At 44.3% G+C, this 19645-nt stretch overlaps 1 protein-coding gene across 2 annotated transcripts in view; it reads left to right on the top strand.

Moving 5' to 3' along the window:
- Nucleotides 1-19645, top strand: part of SUFU (SUFU negative regulator of hedgehog signaling) — a 232700-nt gene that overhangs the window by 102016 nt on the left and 111039 nt on the right. For both annotated transcript variants that reach the window (XM_030202831.1, XM_030202830.1), the window contains exon 8: nt 5041-5152. In XM_030202831.1, the coding sequence (XP_030058691.1) occupies nt 5041-5152 (112 nt within the window). The remainder of the gene's footprint in view (nt 1-5040; nt 5153-19645) is intronic.

Below are 19645 nucleotides of genomic sequence, written 5' to 3'. Positions count from 1 at the left end.
GTTGTCTTGCCGATATTCTTCCCCTGATCTCATGCCTGTCCTGGCAAGAGCACCTTGCACACCTTGGACTGCAAACGAACATTGGCCTACTAAGTGCAGCGGAGAAGACCCCATAAGCAGTCCGCCCAACATGTTGTTTCATTTGTTCTCAACAGGATGAGGGTCGCCATCGGGAAACACACAATCTCTAATTGGCTGGCAGATTGCATTTCTTTCACTTATGCCCAGGCTGGGCTGACACTAGAGGGTCAGGTCAAGGTTCAAATCAGAGACATGGCTGCGTTGGTAGCCTACTTGCAGTCAGCCTTCATTGAAGAAATTTGCAAGGCTGTGACGTGGTCTTCAGTCCACACATTCACATTTCATTACTGCCTTGAGCAGGATACACAACGCAACAGTCGGTTCAGGCAGACAGTGTTGCAGAATCTGTTTGGGGTTTTGAATCCAACTCCACCCCACTAGGCCCGTTTTATTCTGTACTCTCATTCAGTTTGTATACAGCTTCAGGTTGATCAGAGTTATGTCCTTGCTGTGAGCCTGGATGCTAGGGATACCCCACTTGTGAGAATGCCCTGCTTGTCCTTGGAGAAAGCGAAGTTACTTTTCTGTAGCAGATCCCTTTCTTGGTCCGTAACTCCTAACGTGGAACCTTGCATGACGTAGCTATAATTCGGGTTCTTTTTTCCCACATGCATCACCTTGCACTTGCTCACATTAAGCATCATCTGCCATTTAGCCGCCCAGTCTCCCAGTCTCGTAAGGTCCTCTTGTAATTTTTCACAATCCTGTCGCGATTTAATGACTTTGAATAACTTTGTGTCATCAGCAAATTTAATTACCTCGCTAGTTACTCCCATCTCTAAATCATTTATAAATATATTAAAAAGCAGCGGTCCTAGCACGGACCCCTGAGGAACCCCACTAACTACCCTTCTCCATTGTGAATACTGCCCATTTAACCCCACTCTCTGTTTCCTATCCTTCAACCAGTTTTTAATCCACAATAGGACATTTCCTCCTATCCCATGACCCTCCAATTTCCTCTGTAGCCTTTCATGAGGTACCTTGTCAAACGCCTTTTGAAAATCCAGATACACAATATCAACCGACTCCCCTTTGTCCACATGTTTGTTCACTCCTTCAAAGAATTGAAGTAAATTGGTCAGGCAAGATTTCCCCACACAAAAGCCATGCTGACTTGGTCTCAGTAATCCATAGTTACATAGTAGGTGACGGCAGAAAGACCTGTACGGTCCATCCAGTCTGCCCAACAAGCTAAACTCGTATGCGCTACTTTATATGTATACCTGACCTTGATTTGTATCTACCATTTTTAGGGCACAGACCGTAGAAGTCTGCCCAGTACTAGTCCTGCCTCCTAACCACTAGCCCCACCTCCCAACCACCGGTGCTGCCACCCAATCTCTGCTAAGCTTATGAGGATCCTTTCCTTCTGAACAGGATTCTTTTATGTTTATCCCATGCATTTTTTAATTCAGTTACCGTTTTCATCTCCACCACCTCCCACAGGAGGGCATTCCAAGTATCCACCACTCTCTCCGTGATACAGTTATAAAGGATCAGCATAACGTATGAAGGTTTTCTACAGCTGACTAAATTGCACCCTGGTCCATAAAATTATCTATGGTGAAGCCCCAGGATTCATGACAGACCTCATAGACCTACCAATAAGACACACAATCAGATCAACACTTACATACCTAAATCTCCACTACCCAAGCTGCAAAGGACAAATACAAATCAACCTATGCATCCAGCTTCTCCTACATAAGCACACAACTGTGGAACGCACTACCAAAAGCCGTGAAAACAATGTACGACCACCTGAACTTCCGGAAATCACTAAAAACCAACCTGTTCAAAAAGGCATACCCTATCGACCCAACTTAAGTGCCTAAACCTTGCAACACAACGAAACCAAAGCTCGTAATAGACTCTGCACAACTCTTCCTCTCTACAATTCCCCAGTGTGTCTATAACACATGAACCTTATTTGACCACAACAACTCTTTGTATTTGTTTCTCTACCGGAGATGGCAAACGCCTCTACGGTACAATGTAAGCCACATTGAGCCTGCAAATAGGTGGGAAAATGTGGGATACAAATAAATATAATCCAACAGACTTGAATTGATGAAAAATAAATAAAGGACAGAATCAGTCTGTCACTGCCTGTTTTTATGCCGACGACGTGCTTTTTTTTGGTCTTTTATCAAGACACCTATTCTCCTGGTTTGACTTCCCTTCAACTTTGTCTAGATCTGAATGGTTCGATTTTCAGCACTTCTGAATCCTGCAAAAACCATTGCTTCTTGGATTGCTGGTAGTCCTCTATGCCTTTCACTTTCATCAACAATCTGAGGATCTCCTGTTTCCTTCAAGGGGTTCATTTGGACTTTTAGCTCTCATTTGACATTTAGGTTTCATCTTTAAATCCTGCTTTTATGCTTAGTGTCCTGTTTGCACCATGTGTAGTTGTATTGACAATTCTGCATGTGCAACCCATTTCCATGTTGCCAGAATCTGAGTAATTGCAACTGTGTATGCTGGCCTTAGCAGTACTCTTTTTAAAAGATTATAGTTTGTACATAAAACCTCTATTAGTCTTCTCTCTCATGCACATCAGTTATATCAACCCCCCGGCCTCTGTGTTCATAATTTCTCGTTACAAATTCCCTCCAGAATTCAGCAAAATAAACCAACACACAAGGCAAGCACAGGACAAATATGATGGCAGTTGTAACTTGTCCTTGCTAATAATTCCTTTTGCCCCTTCAAAAATTCTCCATTTTGCATCAGAACATTGTTTCTTATCAGTTTCCTGATTATGCCGTGATACTATAACATTCCTTTTTTTGTTTGTTTAAATCACTCCTTTGCTATGGAACTTTCTTTATTCTACAGTTTGAACCGAGCCCTCCTTATTTAAAATGTAGGTCAGCCTTGAAAGCACTTTTTTTTTTTCTCAGGCTTTCCAGGGCTACATGGGATAGTGAGCATGTGCATTAGCTGCAGATGTCCTTCCTATCTCCTTGTTTCCTTCCTTTCCTCTTTTTGTCTTTAATCTCCTGTCTTGATTTGTAGTTCCTTTCCTTTTGTATGAAAATCATTTGTATTGAGTTTTAGAAAATACACAGCAGAATACCATCTTTTTCCAAAATATTAAGAACCCAATGCTTAACACTCAATCATATGTAAACCATGTCCCCATCAAATACCACATCATGAGTTAAACAATAGGTGATCTTGAAAAGAAAGCTTCAAAATTCTATTAGCAATTGAATATGTTTGTTTATTACATTTAATATACTGTTTAACAGTGTCAATGCCAATAAAAATTAAAATAAAATATAAAATTATAGTAAGAATGCCAATTAATATAATAGGAAAGCCTAACCCAAACAGACAAGATAACATTTATACCGCACACTCTAAAAACAGTATCTTTAAACAAATTAATTATTTGTAGAGTCCAACCTGAACACCCCTCATGAATTCCCATCGGGAAAGACTCGCTGAAAAAGCAAAGATTTCAACGACACCTTGAATTTTTAAAGATTAAACTCGTCCTGAAACATCTTAGGCAGCTCATTCCACAGCTGCAGAGCCAACCTAAAAAAGCACACTTATATGTCCATTGATACATAGCACTGTCCTGGCCAGCGCAGAATATCATTCTAGATCCCTAAGGGATTTAGAAATATACTTCGTAATCTCAGTTGCAGAATTTTGGATAAATCTAGTAATTTTCTTGTCTCCTTTTCCTCAGGCTGACATAAGTTCTTTTCCTTCTTTATGACTTTGATTTTAATTGTAAACTGCTTTAATTATTCAAAGTGAAAGGTGGTGTATCAAGTACCATTTAATCAGGGCTTGACAAACTCCGGGCAGAGAGAGTGTGTGTTTGTTGTGGGGGAGGCATAGCGAATGAGGAAGGGGCATTTATCCTGGAAAGCCAACCCACAAGGAGCCTTCTTAATAAGGTGGTTTTTTGAAGTGCTAGCAAATGCAGTTGTGACCCATAAGGAGCATTGTGTCTCCAGCAGCCTAAAAGATCTTTTATTGGGCGGGAAGGGGAGGGGAAAGAGGGATTCAGAGAGGCTGCTGCTGGGAGCGAAGATGTGATAAGGCTGCTGCTGGGGTGGCTGGGTAGGTGATGTAGAGTGGCTTTTGACCGTGGACTTCGTCTCCTGTGGGCAGTGAAGAAAGGCTAAAGCTGCAACTTCTGGGAGTAAGTGAGTGAGTGTACCACCCAGTTTGAGAGCTATAGCTTTTTTCCCCATTGCCCTAGCAAGCACATTCTAAAACCCCTCTCCACTTCCAGATATGCTCTAAGTGGGTGGGTGATGGGAAGAGCAGTAGCCTCTTATCCACTCCTTCCCTACCACTTTAATAAATAACTTGCTGTGCATCATCTTGAGCACATTATGATTAAGCGGTTTATAAAAGTGCTTAAATAACAATTCTAGTTGTTCCAAGTCTGGCTCCTAGATCCTAAGAAACTTTGTCAAAACATAATTGTTTCCAAGCTTCATAGGAGGAGAGAGAGGCCCATTATATAACTACTCTCCTCCTTTGGCCTGATAAGCAGTGGAATAAGAAAGAGGATTGGAACGAGTTTAAGGACTAGAGGGTTGAGGAGGAGCTGTATCTTTGAAGACATAATGGACTAGGAAAATGAGTTCATTTGGAAAGATGTATTCCATGGAGTACACACAGTTTTCAGTTTAGTTTCTTTATGGTTTTAGTTCTATAATTTATAAAGAAGAATGAAAACAATCTAGCTTGAATTGAATTTCAGAGCTTACTATCCAACAGAGAAACCAAACTGTAGTTTAAAAAAAATTGTGTGTAATTTTAAAAGCAGTGTTTCAGGATTGCAATTAAAACTTGTAAACCTTAAGGTTAAGTATTTAGTTTTCAAGACTTGGGTTAGTATTTGTACTTTAAAAATTAAGACTATAGTAAGTCTAATTTTGAATAAATATAAATTTGCTGTGGTAAATTTTATTATTGCAGATGCAGAGCAAATTAAGGAGACTCTACGAAGAGGTCTCGAGATAAACATCAAGCCAATTCTACCTCCAATAAGTGCACAGAGACATAACGGGATGAACCATGACCGGGCACCGTAAGTTTGTCTTCTTGTGGACATGAACTTGGAAACCTAAGATGTGCACAGAAAGGTCAACAGGAGTTGTCATATGCTGTATCATTTAGCAGTTAGAAAAGACCTTCCCAAAATTATACTTTCCTTATCCTGCTAGACCAGTTCAGGCAAGTGGGTTGTGTCCCCCAAGCAACAAATGAAGATAGAGAACACTGACAATACAGTGACATCATCACTAGTATAGGAAGTGGTGCAGTCCTGGAACTTGCCGGTGTTTCTCTGCCTCCAGCAGGTGGTGCAGGTTGGACTGATTCAGCAAGATTTCTTCAGTACAGGCCTGGCTCCCCAGTGTGCAGTTCAGGAGCTGTGACCCTTGAGGTAGAGTCCCTTGGCTGGTGTTGACTCCCATGGATCTTGTTTGTCCTTTGCTGTTTTTCTCCTAAAGAGGCCCCTTCTACAGGTTTGTGCTCCAAGCCATTGGTTCTGTATGTTGTTCCTTGGTTGTGACCCTATTTGGTCATTGCTGTCCCTCCGGTTATGCCCTTCCAGTTGAGCAAAATCTTCAGAATTGTCTGTCAGCCCTTGCTTCGCTGTGAGTATCTGACTCCTGAATGTTTGTTAAAACATTAAAAAAATGTTTTAACTTGTGCCTTTTTCCAAGGGGAGTTGCATTCCAATACAGGAGTTATTTCCTTCCTCCTAGTGGGTCCACATTCTAAGTTCGTACCCAAGGTAATGGAGGGTTAATTGATTTGCTTAAGGTCATAAGGAGCCATGGTGGGATTTGAACTGGGCTCCCATGATTCTTAGCCCACTGTTCTAACCATTAGGCTACTCCTCCACTCCTAACGAAGTGTGAGGGGCTCCAGCAGTGTACAGCATGTTATTCCTGAATACTATAACTGTCTCCTTTGTTCAGTTCTGGTTAGAGAGGGTCCGCGGCTAGCCCGGAGGCTAGGATGGATCATAGGAGTTCAGAATTTTGAAGTATTGGCCAGGCCTTAGAAAGGTCCACAAAAGGACATTATGAATTCGCTTTGCTGGGCCTTAGTTCTAATGTTTCTATGTGTCTTGGGTTTAGTCTAAGATTCTGGCCTTTTTAGAGGTTATGCCAGTTGAGAATTGGATTTAAAAAAAAGAGAGAGAGGATTTTGCTTTTCTGTTCAGCAGGTTCCTATCCCATGTGTCTTGTATGCAATGGTTAGACTTTTCTAGAAGCTCCAATGACTTTCTTTCTTTTTTTTCACATTTAATTATTTAAGTATGTAATATACATCAAGAAAACAAATAGAAATTTTCCAATACAAGAAAAAAATAAAAAATATATAACTACCAATCGGTACATTAGTCTAAAGGAACTTGCAGTCCACAATAGGGAGAGTTCCAAGAATAGAAAAATAACAGAGAATATATAATTGAAGAAATTAACAATCAATACAGTTCACTGAACACTATTGCCATTGCACAGTGACTGTGGGAATCCTTTCCCCACAGGGGCTGTGAACTGAACTGTTTTGTTTTATCAGATGAGCATAAAGAACCACCAGAAAAGTTAAACAATTCTCTGAAAATGTGTGTGTATGTGGGTATGTATGGTAAGCCACTCTACACAACCTACCCCTCACTCTCCTGTTTATAATGTATTTCTTTTCTTTTTCACATTAATGTTTATATCGTAAACTGCTCTGAAGGGCTACTCATTGGGCAGTGTATTAAGTGCTATTAAACCTGAAACTTAAGCAAGTGAGAGAGAATGATAAGTAGTAGTAGTAGTAAAGTAAAACAATGATATTTATTTATTTGTTGCATTTGTATCCCACATTTTTCCACCTCTTTGCAGACTCAATGTGGCTTACAATAATACATCATAACAAGCGCGAATAAAGAGTAGATAAACAATTGGTTACATAAAGAACAAGTGTAACATAATGGATATTTTTGATTATTATGGTAAGTCTTGTTATAAAGGGAAAGTCTTTAAAGATTTTCGAAAGTTGATGAGGTCGTGAATTGATATGACTCAATAATAGTACAAGTACTGATAAGCTTCCCAGTAAGTAACTCCAGAGAGAAGCAAATAACTCAAACTTGCATAGTGAAGTATGTACGAGGTAAAAACAAATATTTACTTGTCTTCATTTAGTAGTACAGAAGCAGATATCTTGTTATGCATACATAATCATTTTGGAGAGCTCCAGTATATCCCCTGGGCCCCGAAGCGATGATCACTTTGTTCATGGCACTCCTTGGAGTCCAAGGCAAGGCTCTGCTGTCCTGGGTTTGGGGCTTCATTTTTAGATTACTTATACATTGTGTTTTAAGCATGGTGTGTTTAGTCATGTATCACTTCTGGAAGTTCCTAACTAAACGTAGCTCTCTGAATCATTATCTGGTCCTTTCTGCAAATGTCTCTCTCCCTAGAGTTGTTAATACTGCATTTTGTATGGCTCTAAAGAGCAGTATGTTTTATCTAACAGCAGTTGCCATAGCTGGGGTCTTATTCTTTTCCCATAGATAGCAAATGAGGGAAAATCCTTACTCATTCATACCTTTGTTGCACATCTTAAATCTGAAATGTTAAGATTTTTCAAGGATCAGGCTGCAAAAACCTGAGAGAGCAGTATAGTATAAGGACATGAAAGACGAGCAAAACTTGGCGGTGTTCATATCTGATGATCTTAAGGTGGCTAAACAGTAGAAAAGCAACAGCAAAATCCAGAAGGATGCTTGGGTGCATAGGGAGAGGAAGTCCAGCAGGAGTATAGAGTTGGGCCCAGAGTGCAGCTACTAAAATGGTCAGTAGTCTTCATCATAAAGCATAGGGGGACAAACTTAAAGATCTCAATATGTATACTTTGAAACAGTGGTTCTTAACCTTTCTTCTGAACACAAAAATTCACAGCTGAGCCAAACTTTCCCCCACCCCCTAAATAGATATTTCATTGTAGTTAAAATTATGCAAGGGAAACATAAATATTCTTAAACAGAAATTGTTTTATATACTGTTGTTAAAATTGATCACATTTTTTATTTTTTCTCAAGGAAGTTTTTATGTAAGAGAAATCTGGTATTAATGTGTTGCATGCAATTTTTCAATCTGGGTTTCAGTGGTAGGTGAATTCATACTAAACTTTTTGAACATCAAGAAACTTTTACCCATTCTATAGAGAGGCCAGAGCTAGGATGTTTCCCCTTATAGGCTGTCATACAGATATATATTGAAATTCTGATGTCACCTCCATAACAACAACAAAATATTTCCACTTCCAGATGATGTGAAATTGCAGAAAACCCCACAGATATGCTATTCAAGCCATGTAGCAAACAGAACCTATGAACAGCAGACCTGCAACATTTCTGTGTGGGGCTGGTGGCAGCTGTTATCACCGGGGGTAGTATAGAAGCAGAAATAGAGACCAGTTATGGGATTTTCAACTATCTAACACTCTGGATATCTGCTCTCCCCAGCTTTCAGACACACAGTTGGTTAAGGAAACCACAGCTTGCTGTCTGCACCAATTTTGGTGAACCACTGTTTTGGAAGAACAGTGGGAGAAGGGAGAGATCTTGGAAACATGTAAATGCCTCCTGTGCATTTATGCCACAGAGGCAAGTCTTTCAACTGAAAGGAGGCTCTAGAATTGAAAGGGCATAGGATGAAGGCGAAAGGGGATAGACTCGAGTAATCTAAAGAAATACCTCTTTCAAGAAAGGGTGATGGATGTGTAGATCAATCTGCCGGTGAAGATGATGGAGATAAAGCTGTATCTGAATTTAAGAAAGCATGAGACAAGCACATAAGCCAGGCAATATTCAGCCAGTGGCTGTCCGCATTTTTTTTAACACCTACCGCTAAGGGCCGAATTAGGCCCGTATGCAGGTACTGGCACTGAATATCTGGGCTTTATGAATGTTCTGGCCGCAGCCAGATCAAATATTAAGCCCACCGCCTAATTAGCTAACTGGGTAGCAGGCTGAATATCGAGTTAGCTACTAATGCCCCCCCTCCATGTGAATTAGCCCTCCTTACACACCTTACCCCCCAAAGGTGTTGGAGTCTCCCCTATCCCTGACCTCAACCCCCCCCCCCCCCGGACCTACTACTACTACTATTTAGTATTTATATAGCTTTCAAATCCCTGGTGGCCTAGGGATCGTCAGGACAGGAGCGATCTCCACTTGCTCCTGCTCATTGCATAGCTGTTAAGGAGCAAACTAGATCTGTTTTCTGTATTCCAATTAAAGGCGATAGCAGGCAGAATCATTTACGGTTTACAGAAGAATACTGAGACAAGAGGAGCAAAGCAAATAACCTTTTACTCCACATCAGAATGCTAAATATTAATTGGTGAGTGACTGACCTTTTTGCTAGGCTTTGGGTTAACTTGGTTGGAAAGTTACTTTATCTAGTTACTCATTCAGATGATGCATTGCTGGACCCAAGTTCGCAAAACTTTCTGCTAATAGCAACATGTCTGTTTTAGACCTGACCTTTATCTTATAAAAGTGCTCACTGTGAGCTAGTAAACTTATTTAAAGCTATAAGTTACTCCAGCCAAAATGATGGTGGCTAACATGAACATAGATATGGTGAATCCAAAAAAGGAGGGGCTGAGATGAGACCCAAACATACCAAAAGTGAATAAATGAATGAATTAATAAGTAGAACTCCCCTCCCCCTCCCCACAGACAGTTTGAACTTCATGGGTGTGGCTTGGATCTCTTTCAGGGAGAGAAAACTAACAACTTATAGCCACAGTTGCCAGGTGGGCGGTTTTCCGCGACCCGCCGCGGGAAAGTTTTGCCCGCGGCGGGTTGCGGTTTTTTGGGCTGCTTTTTGGTCTTTTGGGCGGCTTTTTGGGCGGGTTTTTCGGCCGCGGGGGGCGGGGTTAGTGACGTTTTGGGCGGGGCCGATGACGCGGGGGTGGGGTGTCAGGGGCGGGGTTTGAGTTTGGGCGGGTTTTGGGCTGGATTTAGGCTGGTTTGGGTGGGAAAAAAATTTTCCACCTGGCAACCCTGCTTATAGCAGCAGCCTCAGAGAGCATTTTCCATCTCACAGATAGGCTGCAGAGAATACCTTCTCCTGCTTTAGACTTAGCCTGGCCTCAGAATGACATCCTATAGTATATCTCCTATCAAACAGCTCTCTTTTTCATCAAGCACTGCCATTTCCTCCCCTCCTCCTCCTCCCCACAGACAGTTTGAACTTCGTGGGTGTGGCTTGGATCTCTTTCAGGGAGAGAAAACTAACAACTTATAGCAGCAGCTTCAGAGAGCATTTTCCATCTCACTGATAGGCTGCAGAGAATACCTTCTCCTGCTTTAGACTTAGTCCCGCCCACCCTACCCCTCTACCCACCCACCCCTAGAGTGACATGTCTTATATAACCTCCCTATCAACCCACTCATTACTTTTACCTCACCCATTTCTATTCTTCTATCACCTTCTCCCACTACTCCAACCAGAGTTACACCTAATCACACTGACCACCCTTCAACATCTTCAGTCCTTCTGTGACTGTTCTCTTGTGCTTGACTGCTTAAATATTTTAAATTTAAATGCTTTACTTTTTGTCTATTAGATTGTAAGCTCTTTGAGCAGGGACTGTCTTTCTTCTGTGTTTGTACAGCGCTGCGTACACTTTGTAGTGCTCTAGAAATGTTAAATAGTAGTAGTAACTGCTTTTAAAAGCTTTAATTATCCCATCTTGGGGGTAATTCTCTATAAATCGCCTAAAGTTAGGCACCGGAATGATGTGTGCTAAGCACGGATTCTATCAAGGAAATTGTGCGTGATTGCCGTTATAGAATATTAGCTTAAGTCTACCTCCAGGCATGAGCGCTTAAACATTAGCTCAGTGACCAACATAAATGCTCATACCTAACTGTAGGCAGGCGCAAAAATACTAGTATTCTATAACCCATGCGTGTAACTATAAAACATTCCCCTGACCTGCCCATGCCCCCCTTGCAGTAGCACACTCTAGATTTTACATGCACAATTAATAGAATATCAACTAATGGCAGTTTAATTCCAATTAAGACCAATAAAGCCTATAATTGGTAATGCTAATTAATAAGTTATGCACAGAACTGCCTTCTATAACTTGTATGCACAATTTTGTGTGCACGTTTATAGGATTAAGGGGCTTATAAATCTTATAAAAGATCCATATGGCCATGTTTTAGTATCTTGCCTGTATCAGGAATCATAAAAATTTGAAATACATAAAATACCACCATAAAGCAGTGATTCTTAGCCAGGGTGTTGGGATACACTGATGTGTCGCATGGTGACGGAAGCAGGATCACAAGGACAGAAAATGCAGCTGCAGAAGTTCCAGCAGTCTGCCATAATTTCATGTGAGCTGTGCTCCTTCCTCTTAATATGATTTCATTTCCATTGTGTGAAGTGAAATCATATTCTCAGAGGACAAGCTGGCTCCAACATTCTCACAAGTGGGTAGATGCTGATCCGCGTTTCCTGGTCCAGCATTTATGCCATAGTAAAAGAAAACAAGAGCTTTGAGGAGCGCGAGTGCCTTCCCGCACAAACTCGACTCCCTCAGTTGCATGAGCAGCAGCTGTCTTTTTCGCTGGCTGCTTGCACGTTCGGTCAGAGCTTTTTTTTTTTTTTTTTTTTTTTCCATTTCTGCTCGGTTGGGTCTCTTATTTTGTGCCTTTTTCCTCTTTTTGTCAGGCTCCATCGTAACTTTTAATTTAGCCAAAGCCATTTTTCCTTCCATGTCCACAAAGATTCCCAGTGGCTTCAAGCAGTGTACCCGGTACAACCGGACCATCTTGGAAAGACACCCATTCTTGGTGACTTCAGTGCCTTGGGCCCAACCATAGCCCTGCCAACTGTGTCCTTTGTCTTGGGAGGCTCAATGCGAGAAACGTTTTGGAGCCAGGCACGGTTCTTTGGTATCAATGTCGGAGGCATTGTGTATGCATTTATAGGATGAATAACTCTTCTGGGCAAAGCTACCCAATGAGCAATTCCCAGGTTCCGTTTACAGGAGTCTGGCTAAACCAACTTCCTAGCTCTGTCCAGGGGTTATATATTATAAAGGAACCTGGCTGTTCTGGGCCTACACCAGAACTTTTCTTCTGTTAGAGAGAACTGAAATAAAAGTAAAGTCACTGCTGTGAAATATATTAATTTATTATATATGTAAGAAAATAGAATAATACACCCTACACTACAGCTCAGCTGTACAATTGTAGCTCCCTTATGCTGATAAGCAACTGTAGAATGTATTGTCTAACTAAAACACTGATATCACTGGTTACTAGGTTATTACACAATCCTGATTAGTAATACTGACTAGGTCATGAAGTAGTACAGTTAGCAGCACATCTTCCTGATCACAAAGTTCTGACTAATCCGCCTTTGCTGAGGTAAGAACCCACTAGCTAATCCCCAACTATAGGAAATAAATTTCTGTAATCCTCACCGAGCCGACTCTAGGTGGTCTCTCAGATGAAGTGGACACAGGTTTTTCCTTTTAGACTCCAGCTGTTTTCCACAGCGAGTCCCCATCTTAGGAAACAACACAGGCTCTCTGCAGCATGCAGGATTACAGTCTCTCTGGCCGGTAGAGCTGAACCAACAGGTACTTTCTTCAGATGGTCAGTTCACAAGGTTGTGGACCACTTCAGGTCTCGCTGGTCTTCTTTTCAGCTACCCTTCTTCCAGTAGAACCAGACAAATTCTCCCTTTCTTCTTTTCTTTCTTCTTCTGTCTGTCCTCCTTGTACTTCTCTTTCTGGTCTCCCGCTCTCTGGCCCCTGATTCCCAGGTGACCAGACAGCAACCAATCAGGATCTTGTCCAGCTCCTTCCCTGAGCAAGAAAAAAAACCTTTTTTTCTTTCAGTTGTTACATTGTGGTATGCATTCCTGTCTCTCATCAGACTTGCTGGCACCATGGCCTTACCCCCTGTAGCTCATCAGGGAGGTGCAAGGGTCAGGTAGCCCACTGCATATCCTTGAGTTTTTTTCAGACCTGCCAGTTATTTACCACATGCAGAGCTCTGGTACAAACAGAAAGTTGAATCTGCTTGGTCACTGAAGTGCAGGGTCTTAGTTCACAGACTCCATCTTGACATAGTTGTATACACAGGCTGAGATCAGCAGAGTGAGGCTCACAGGGAAATAGCCCTACAGTTGGCATCGAGTGTTGCACCAACATCAGGAGTCACGGTAGGCATGGCTGCTTCAAGACCCCAAGACACTGGGAGCAGTGAGGCATTGAGTGAGTATCCACCTGCCTCGAGACCTCCTGCTATGCAGGCCCCCTGGGACCGTCCATCATCGAACCCAAACCCGAGGCAACATGAGGATTTGACGTCATCCTCATCGGCACCGAGGAGCATGGGTGTGATGTGCATCGGGCGAAGGCCAAGAAGCACCATCACCAATCTCCATTGACACATGGTGCCGGGAACTCCGGTGTGCCAAGGGATTCAGCACCTGAGAAGTGTCGATGCTGAGAGTACCGCTCTCCCTCTATCCAGGAGGTGCTGATGCGTGCGTCTCCAAGCAGCTGCGATCCTGCTCCCACACCGGCCCTGGTGATTCTTCGGCCTGCACTGCATCCGACCCTGGTCTTTCCTGATGGTGGCCTTTGATGAATGCATCCAGGCCTTGTTCCCTGAGCTCTTGGATGGCCTTATACATTGGTTGGCCTTATGCAGTGATGTGCGTCGGTATCGGGGGTGTTTGCGCCTACCATGCCTCCTGCTATGGCCCCGCCTGGCCCTCAGCCCAGGCCGACACTCTTGACGTTAGTGGAGGAAACTTTGTAGGAGTCGAGGTGTGAGCCGGTTTCTCAACGCCACTCTCATGGACCTGGTTCTTCAGCGTTGAGGAGGGCCTGGTCTCTAACATCCCTGTGGGATGTGCTGTATAACACCAAGGAGTGTTCATGGGAATCCGAAGAGGATCCCAGGTTCTTTATCTCCGATGAGTCCTATGGGATTCTTTCTGAGCCCTCCCGTCCACCTGAGAGTTGACTGTCTCCACCTGAGAGTTTCTCCTTTTGTATGGGAAATGGCTGATGCCATGCCATTCGCCGTAGAAGTGGAGAATGAGCCCAGGGCCAAGATGCTTGAGATCCTGGAATACACCTCCCCTCCTAAGGAGGCAGTGACGGCTCCTCTCCACAAGATACTCAAGAACTGGGCATCCCCTCTGTCTGTCCCTATGGTCCCCAAGAAAATTGATACCCAATATTGGATCCACAAAGAACTTGGAATGGTGAGGTCTCAGTTACCCTATGACTGCATGGTGGTGGACTCCACTTTCAGAGAGCTGGAGTACTAGGGACAATGCTTTGGCTCCCCCTGGCAGAGAAGTTAGGACCCTGGACTCTTTTGGGAGAAAGATGTATTGAGCCTCTATGCTCATCACCTGTATCCAGTCATACCAGCTCTTCACAATTGTCTACTTGCGGAACTCGGTGCGACAGCTGTCAGACTTGGTCGATTCTCTCCCTCCAGAGCAGGCTGATCCAGTTGGCCAGACAGCAGAAGGTATGTCGCAAGTTCTTGGCCAGGGGCGCTTACGACACTTTGACGTGGCATTCATGATCTCTGTCCAGGGTATAGCAATGCGCAGACTCTCATGGTTTCGTGTTTCTGACCTGGACCATTCTGTCCAACAGAGGTTGGCGGATGCCCCTTGCTGGGGGGATAATCTTTTTGGAGAGAAGGTTGAGGAGGTCGCTGATCAAGTCAAGGAGCATACTGATGCTATGTCTTCTCTCTCCTGCTGGACGTCTTCTGCAACTGCCTTCTCATCTAGGAGGTATTTTGGCAAGTTGTGGAGTGGCTCCATATTACTACTCTAGGCATAAGTTCACTCATGTGGCTCGCCAGCCTGCTCAGGCTCTTCAGTGTACTCATTCTTGTCAACAGCGTACGCCCAAGGCCCCTGCCGCTCCCCAGCAAAAGCAAGGGATGAGCTTTTGACTGGCTCTTTTTCTAATGGCTCTTCTTCCACCCCCGTCCCGCTCTCTGTTGGGGTTCCTCAAGGATCTGTCCTTGGACCACTTCTTTTCTCGATATACACCTCTTCCCTGGGCTCGCTGATCTCATCACATGGTTTCCAGTACCATCTCTATGCTGATGACACCCAGCTTTATCTCTCCAATCCCGACATCACAGTCGAAACCCAGGCCAAAGTTTCGGCCTGCCTTTCAGACATCGCTGCCTGGATGTCCAACCGGCATCTGAAACTGAACATGGCAAAGACTGAGCTCCTTGTCTTTCCACCCAAACCCTCTTCTCCTCTTCCCCCACTTTCTGTCTCTGTTGACAACGCCCTCATCCTCCCCGTCTCTTCAGCCCGCAATCTCGGAGTCATTTTTGACTCCTCCCTCTCCTTCTCTGCCCATATCCAGCAGACAGCTAAGACCTGTCGCTTCTTCCTCTATAATATTAGCAAAATTCGCCCATTCCTCTCTGAACAGACCACCCGAACCCTCGTCCACTCGCTCATTACCTCTCGTCTTGACTATTGCAACCTTCTCCTCGCTGGCCTCCCGCTTAGCCACCTATCTCCCCTTCAATCTGTCCAAAATTCCGCCGCACGTCTTATCTACCGCGTGAACCGATACTCTTATATCACCCCTCTCCTCAAGTCGCTTCACTGGCTCCCAATCCGCTATCGTATACAGTTCAAGCTTCTCCTATTGACCTTCAAGTGCACTCAATCTGCAGCCCCCCATTACCTCTCTACCCTCCTCTCCCCGTATGTTCCCACCCGTAACCTCCGCTCTCAGAACAAATCACTCCTATCTGTACCCTTCTCCACCACCGCTAACTCCAGACTCCGCCCCTTCTGCCTCGCATCACCTTATGCCTGGAACAGACTTCCCGAGCCCATACGTCATGCGCCCTCCCTGACCATTTTCAAGTCCTTACTCAAAGCCCATCTCTTCTCCCTTGCTTTTGGCTCCTAACCACCTTCCCCATTCATGATACCTACACTTACTACATAGTTTGTTACCTTTAGATTGTAAGCTCTCTTGAGCAGGGACTGTCCTTCCCCATGTTTAAACTTGTACAGCGCTGCGTAACCCTGGCAGCGCTATAGAAATGCTAAGTAGTAGTAGTAGTAGCTCCAGCAGAGCATAGCTGCAGTAAAAGTGTCCGTTCCGGACGACTTGCTGGTTAGAGGGAGGTTACAAGTTTTTTTTTCACCAAAGGTAGCCTCTCATAATCTCCGACCGGTGGGTTCTTCAAATAGCCCGACTCAGATACACCCTCAATTTGCTTTCCAAACCTCCAGTTGTCCACCGAGAGCTCATTCTTTCAGCTCTCAGCACAGGCAGGTACTTGCAGAGGAACTCTCTGCCCTTCTCAAGGGCCCATATGGTCTAACCCGTTCCACCAGGGGAAGACTGGCAGGGATTCTGTTCCAGATACTTTCTTATGCAGAAAAAGACGGGGGATGCGTCTCATCCTAGACCTAAGGGCCCTGAACAAATTCTAGTTCACAAAAAGTTCAGGATGGCTTCCCTTCTTCCCATGATTCAGGAAACCGATTGGCTATGCTCTCTGGACTTGAAGGATGCGTATACACACATGCCAATACTTCTAGCCCACCAGAAGTATCTTCGATTTTGACTGGAAACACATCACTTTCAGTACCGTGTGTTGCCCTTTGGCCTCGCGTCAGCTCTGAGCTTTTACCAAGTGTCTAGAGGTAGTCACAGCGTCACTACGCAAACTGGGAGTGCATGCATTCCTTTATCTCGACAATTGGCTGGTGAAGAGCACCTCGAAGGATGGTGCTCTGGAGTCCATATGGATGACTGTTCGGGTGCTAGAGTTACTAGGGTTCATTATAAACTACCCCAAGTTCCACCCTGCTCAACAATTGGAGTTCATTGGAGCCCTGCTCGACATGAGGACTGTTTGAGCCCTACATCCAGGAGCCACGGGCGGACAATCTTGTCTCCCTGGCGTCCAAGGTTCGGGCATCGCAGCAGGTCACAGCTCGGCAGATGTTGAGATTGTTGGGCCACATGGATTCCACAGTGTACGTTACACCCATGGCACGCCTGCACATGAGATCTGCTCAATGGACCCTGGCTTTTCAGTGGTATCAAGCTACGGGGGGATCTGGAGGATGTCATCTCAAGTGTTCCTGGAGCTTGTACGCTCTCTTCAATGGTGGACAGTTCAGCCCAATTTGATCTTGGGACTTCCATTCCAAATTCTTCAGTTGCAAAAAGTGCTGACAATGGATGCATCTCTCCTGGGATGGGAAGCTCATGTAGATGGGCTTCACACTCAAGGAGCTTGGTCCCTTCAGGAAACAAATCTTCAGATCAATCTCCTGGAGCTTCGAGTAATCTGGAATGCTCTAAAGGCTTTCAGAGATCGGCTGTCCCATCAAATCATTGTGATTCAAACAGACAATCAGGTTGCAATGTATTACACCAACAAGCAGGGGGGGACACCAGATCTTGCCCTCTGTGTCAGGAAGCCATCCAGATGTGGTACTGAGCTTGCCAACATAGTATGTTTCGCCAAGCTACTTATCTGGCAGGTGTAAACAATGGAACACTGGGGATCAGCTTGACAGGTTTCTTTGGTAATTACAAATACACAACAAATGCTAGCAACCTAACCTATATGCTTAACTAAAACAATCATGTGTAGTATAATAGTGAATGTGCTCAGAATGACAATGCATGCGTAAACAACGGCCTAGATGACAGGCTGAGCAGGATAATGCAACCACACAAGTGGTCTCTAAATATGGGCATAGCCTGCAAGATCTTCTGAGCATGGGGCACCCCTTCAGTGGATTTTTTTGCCACTCAGTTGAACCACAAGGTCCCTTAGTTCTGTTCCAGGCTTTAGGCTCATGACAGACTAGTGTCAGATGCCTTCCTCCTACATTGGGGTCAGGCCTTCTGTATGTGTGTCCTTCAATACCTCTAATGGGAAAGAGTTTGTTGAATCTCAAGCAAGACCACAGAACCATGATTCTGATCGTGCTGTACTGGCCGCGGCAGATATGGTTCCCTCTTCTTCTGGAATTGTCCTCCGTAGAACCATGGAGATTGGGGTGTTTTTCAACCCTCATTACACAGAACGAGGGGTTGCTTCTACATCCCAACCTTCAGTCTCTGGCTCTCATTGCCTGGATGTTGAGAGCCTAGAATTAGTTTCCTTGGGTCTTTTATAGGGTGTCGCCCAAGTCTTGGAGAGCATGGTGCCTGTTGTCTTCGGAGAATACCTGCTACAGGTAAGTACTACTACTACTACTATTTAGCATTTTTATAGCGCTACAAGGCGTACGCAGCGCTGCACAAACATAGAAGAAAGACAGTCCCTGCTCAAAGAGCTTACAATCTAATAGACAAAAAATAAATAAAGTAAGCAAATCAAATCAATGTGAACGGGAAGGAAGAGAGGAGGGTAGGTGGAGGCGAGTGGTTACAAGTGGTTACGAGTCAAAAGCAATGTTAAAGAGGTGGGCTTTCAGTCTAGATTTAAAGGTGGCCAAAGATGGGGCAAGACGTAGGGGCTCAGGAAGTTTATTTCAGGCGTAGGGTGCAGCGAGACAGAAGGCGCGAAGTCTGGAGTTGGCAGTAGTGGAGAAGGGAACATAAGAAGGATTTATCCATGGAGCGGAGTGCACAGGAAGGGGTGTAGGGAAGGACGAGTGTGGAGAGATACTGGAGAGCAGCAGAGTGAGTACATTTATAGGTTAGTAGAAGAAGTTTGAACAGGATGCGAAAACGTATAGGGAGCCAGTGAAGGGTCTTGAGGAGAGGGGTAGTATGAGTAAAGCGACAGACGGGCAGCAGAGTTTTGAACCGACTGGAGAGGGGAGAGGTGACTAAGTGGGAGGCCAGCAAGAAGCAGATTGCAGTAGTCTAAACGAGAGGTGACAAGGGTGTGGATGAGGGTTTTGGTAGAGTGCTCGGAAAGAAAGGGGCGGATTTTACGGATGTTGTAAAGAAAGAAACGACAGGTCTTGGCAATCTGCTGGATATGAGCAGAGAAGGAAAGAGAAGAGTCAAAGATGACCCCAAGGTTTCGAGCTGAGGAGATAGGGAGAATGAGAGAGCCATCAACAGAAATAGAAAACAGGGGGAGCGGGGAGGTGGGTTTGGGGGGGGGGGAAAATGAGAAGCTCGGTTTTTGTCATATTTAATTTCAGGTGGCGTTGAGACATCCAGAAAGCAATGTCAGACAAGCACGCTGAAACTTTGGTTTGGATGAAAGGTGAGATATCAGGGGTAGAAAGGTAAGTACCTTCGCTTTAGTGCCATGTGCTGCTGCCACCCAAGGAAGGTGCAATTTCCTGTCATTCCTTTTCTGGCCTCCTATTCCCTTCTATCTTTCCCCTCACCATTATCACATTTCTACTTTCTGCACTCATCCTTTTCTCATATCCTTCCTTAACAACCTCCTCCACCGAGGCCTATCCCATATGATTTCAGCATCTTCCGTCCATCTCCCTCCCTCCACCCTTGTAGCCTAGCATCT

Source organism: Microcaecilia unicolor, chromosome 5 (assembly GCF_901765095.1).
Source record: "Microcaecilia unicolor chromosome 5, aMicUni1.1, whole genome shotgun sequence".
In the NCBI taxonomy this organism is placed as follows: Eukaryota; Metazoa; Chordata; class Amphibia; order Gymnophiona; family Siphonopidae; genus Microcaecilia; species Microcaecilia unicolor.
The sequence above is the reverse complement of the archived record's forward strand: the minus strand, read 5'-3'. Positions and strand labels throughout refer to the sequence as shown.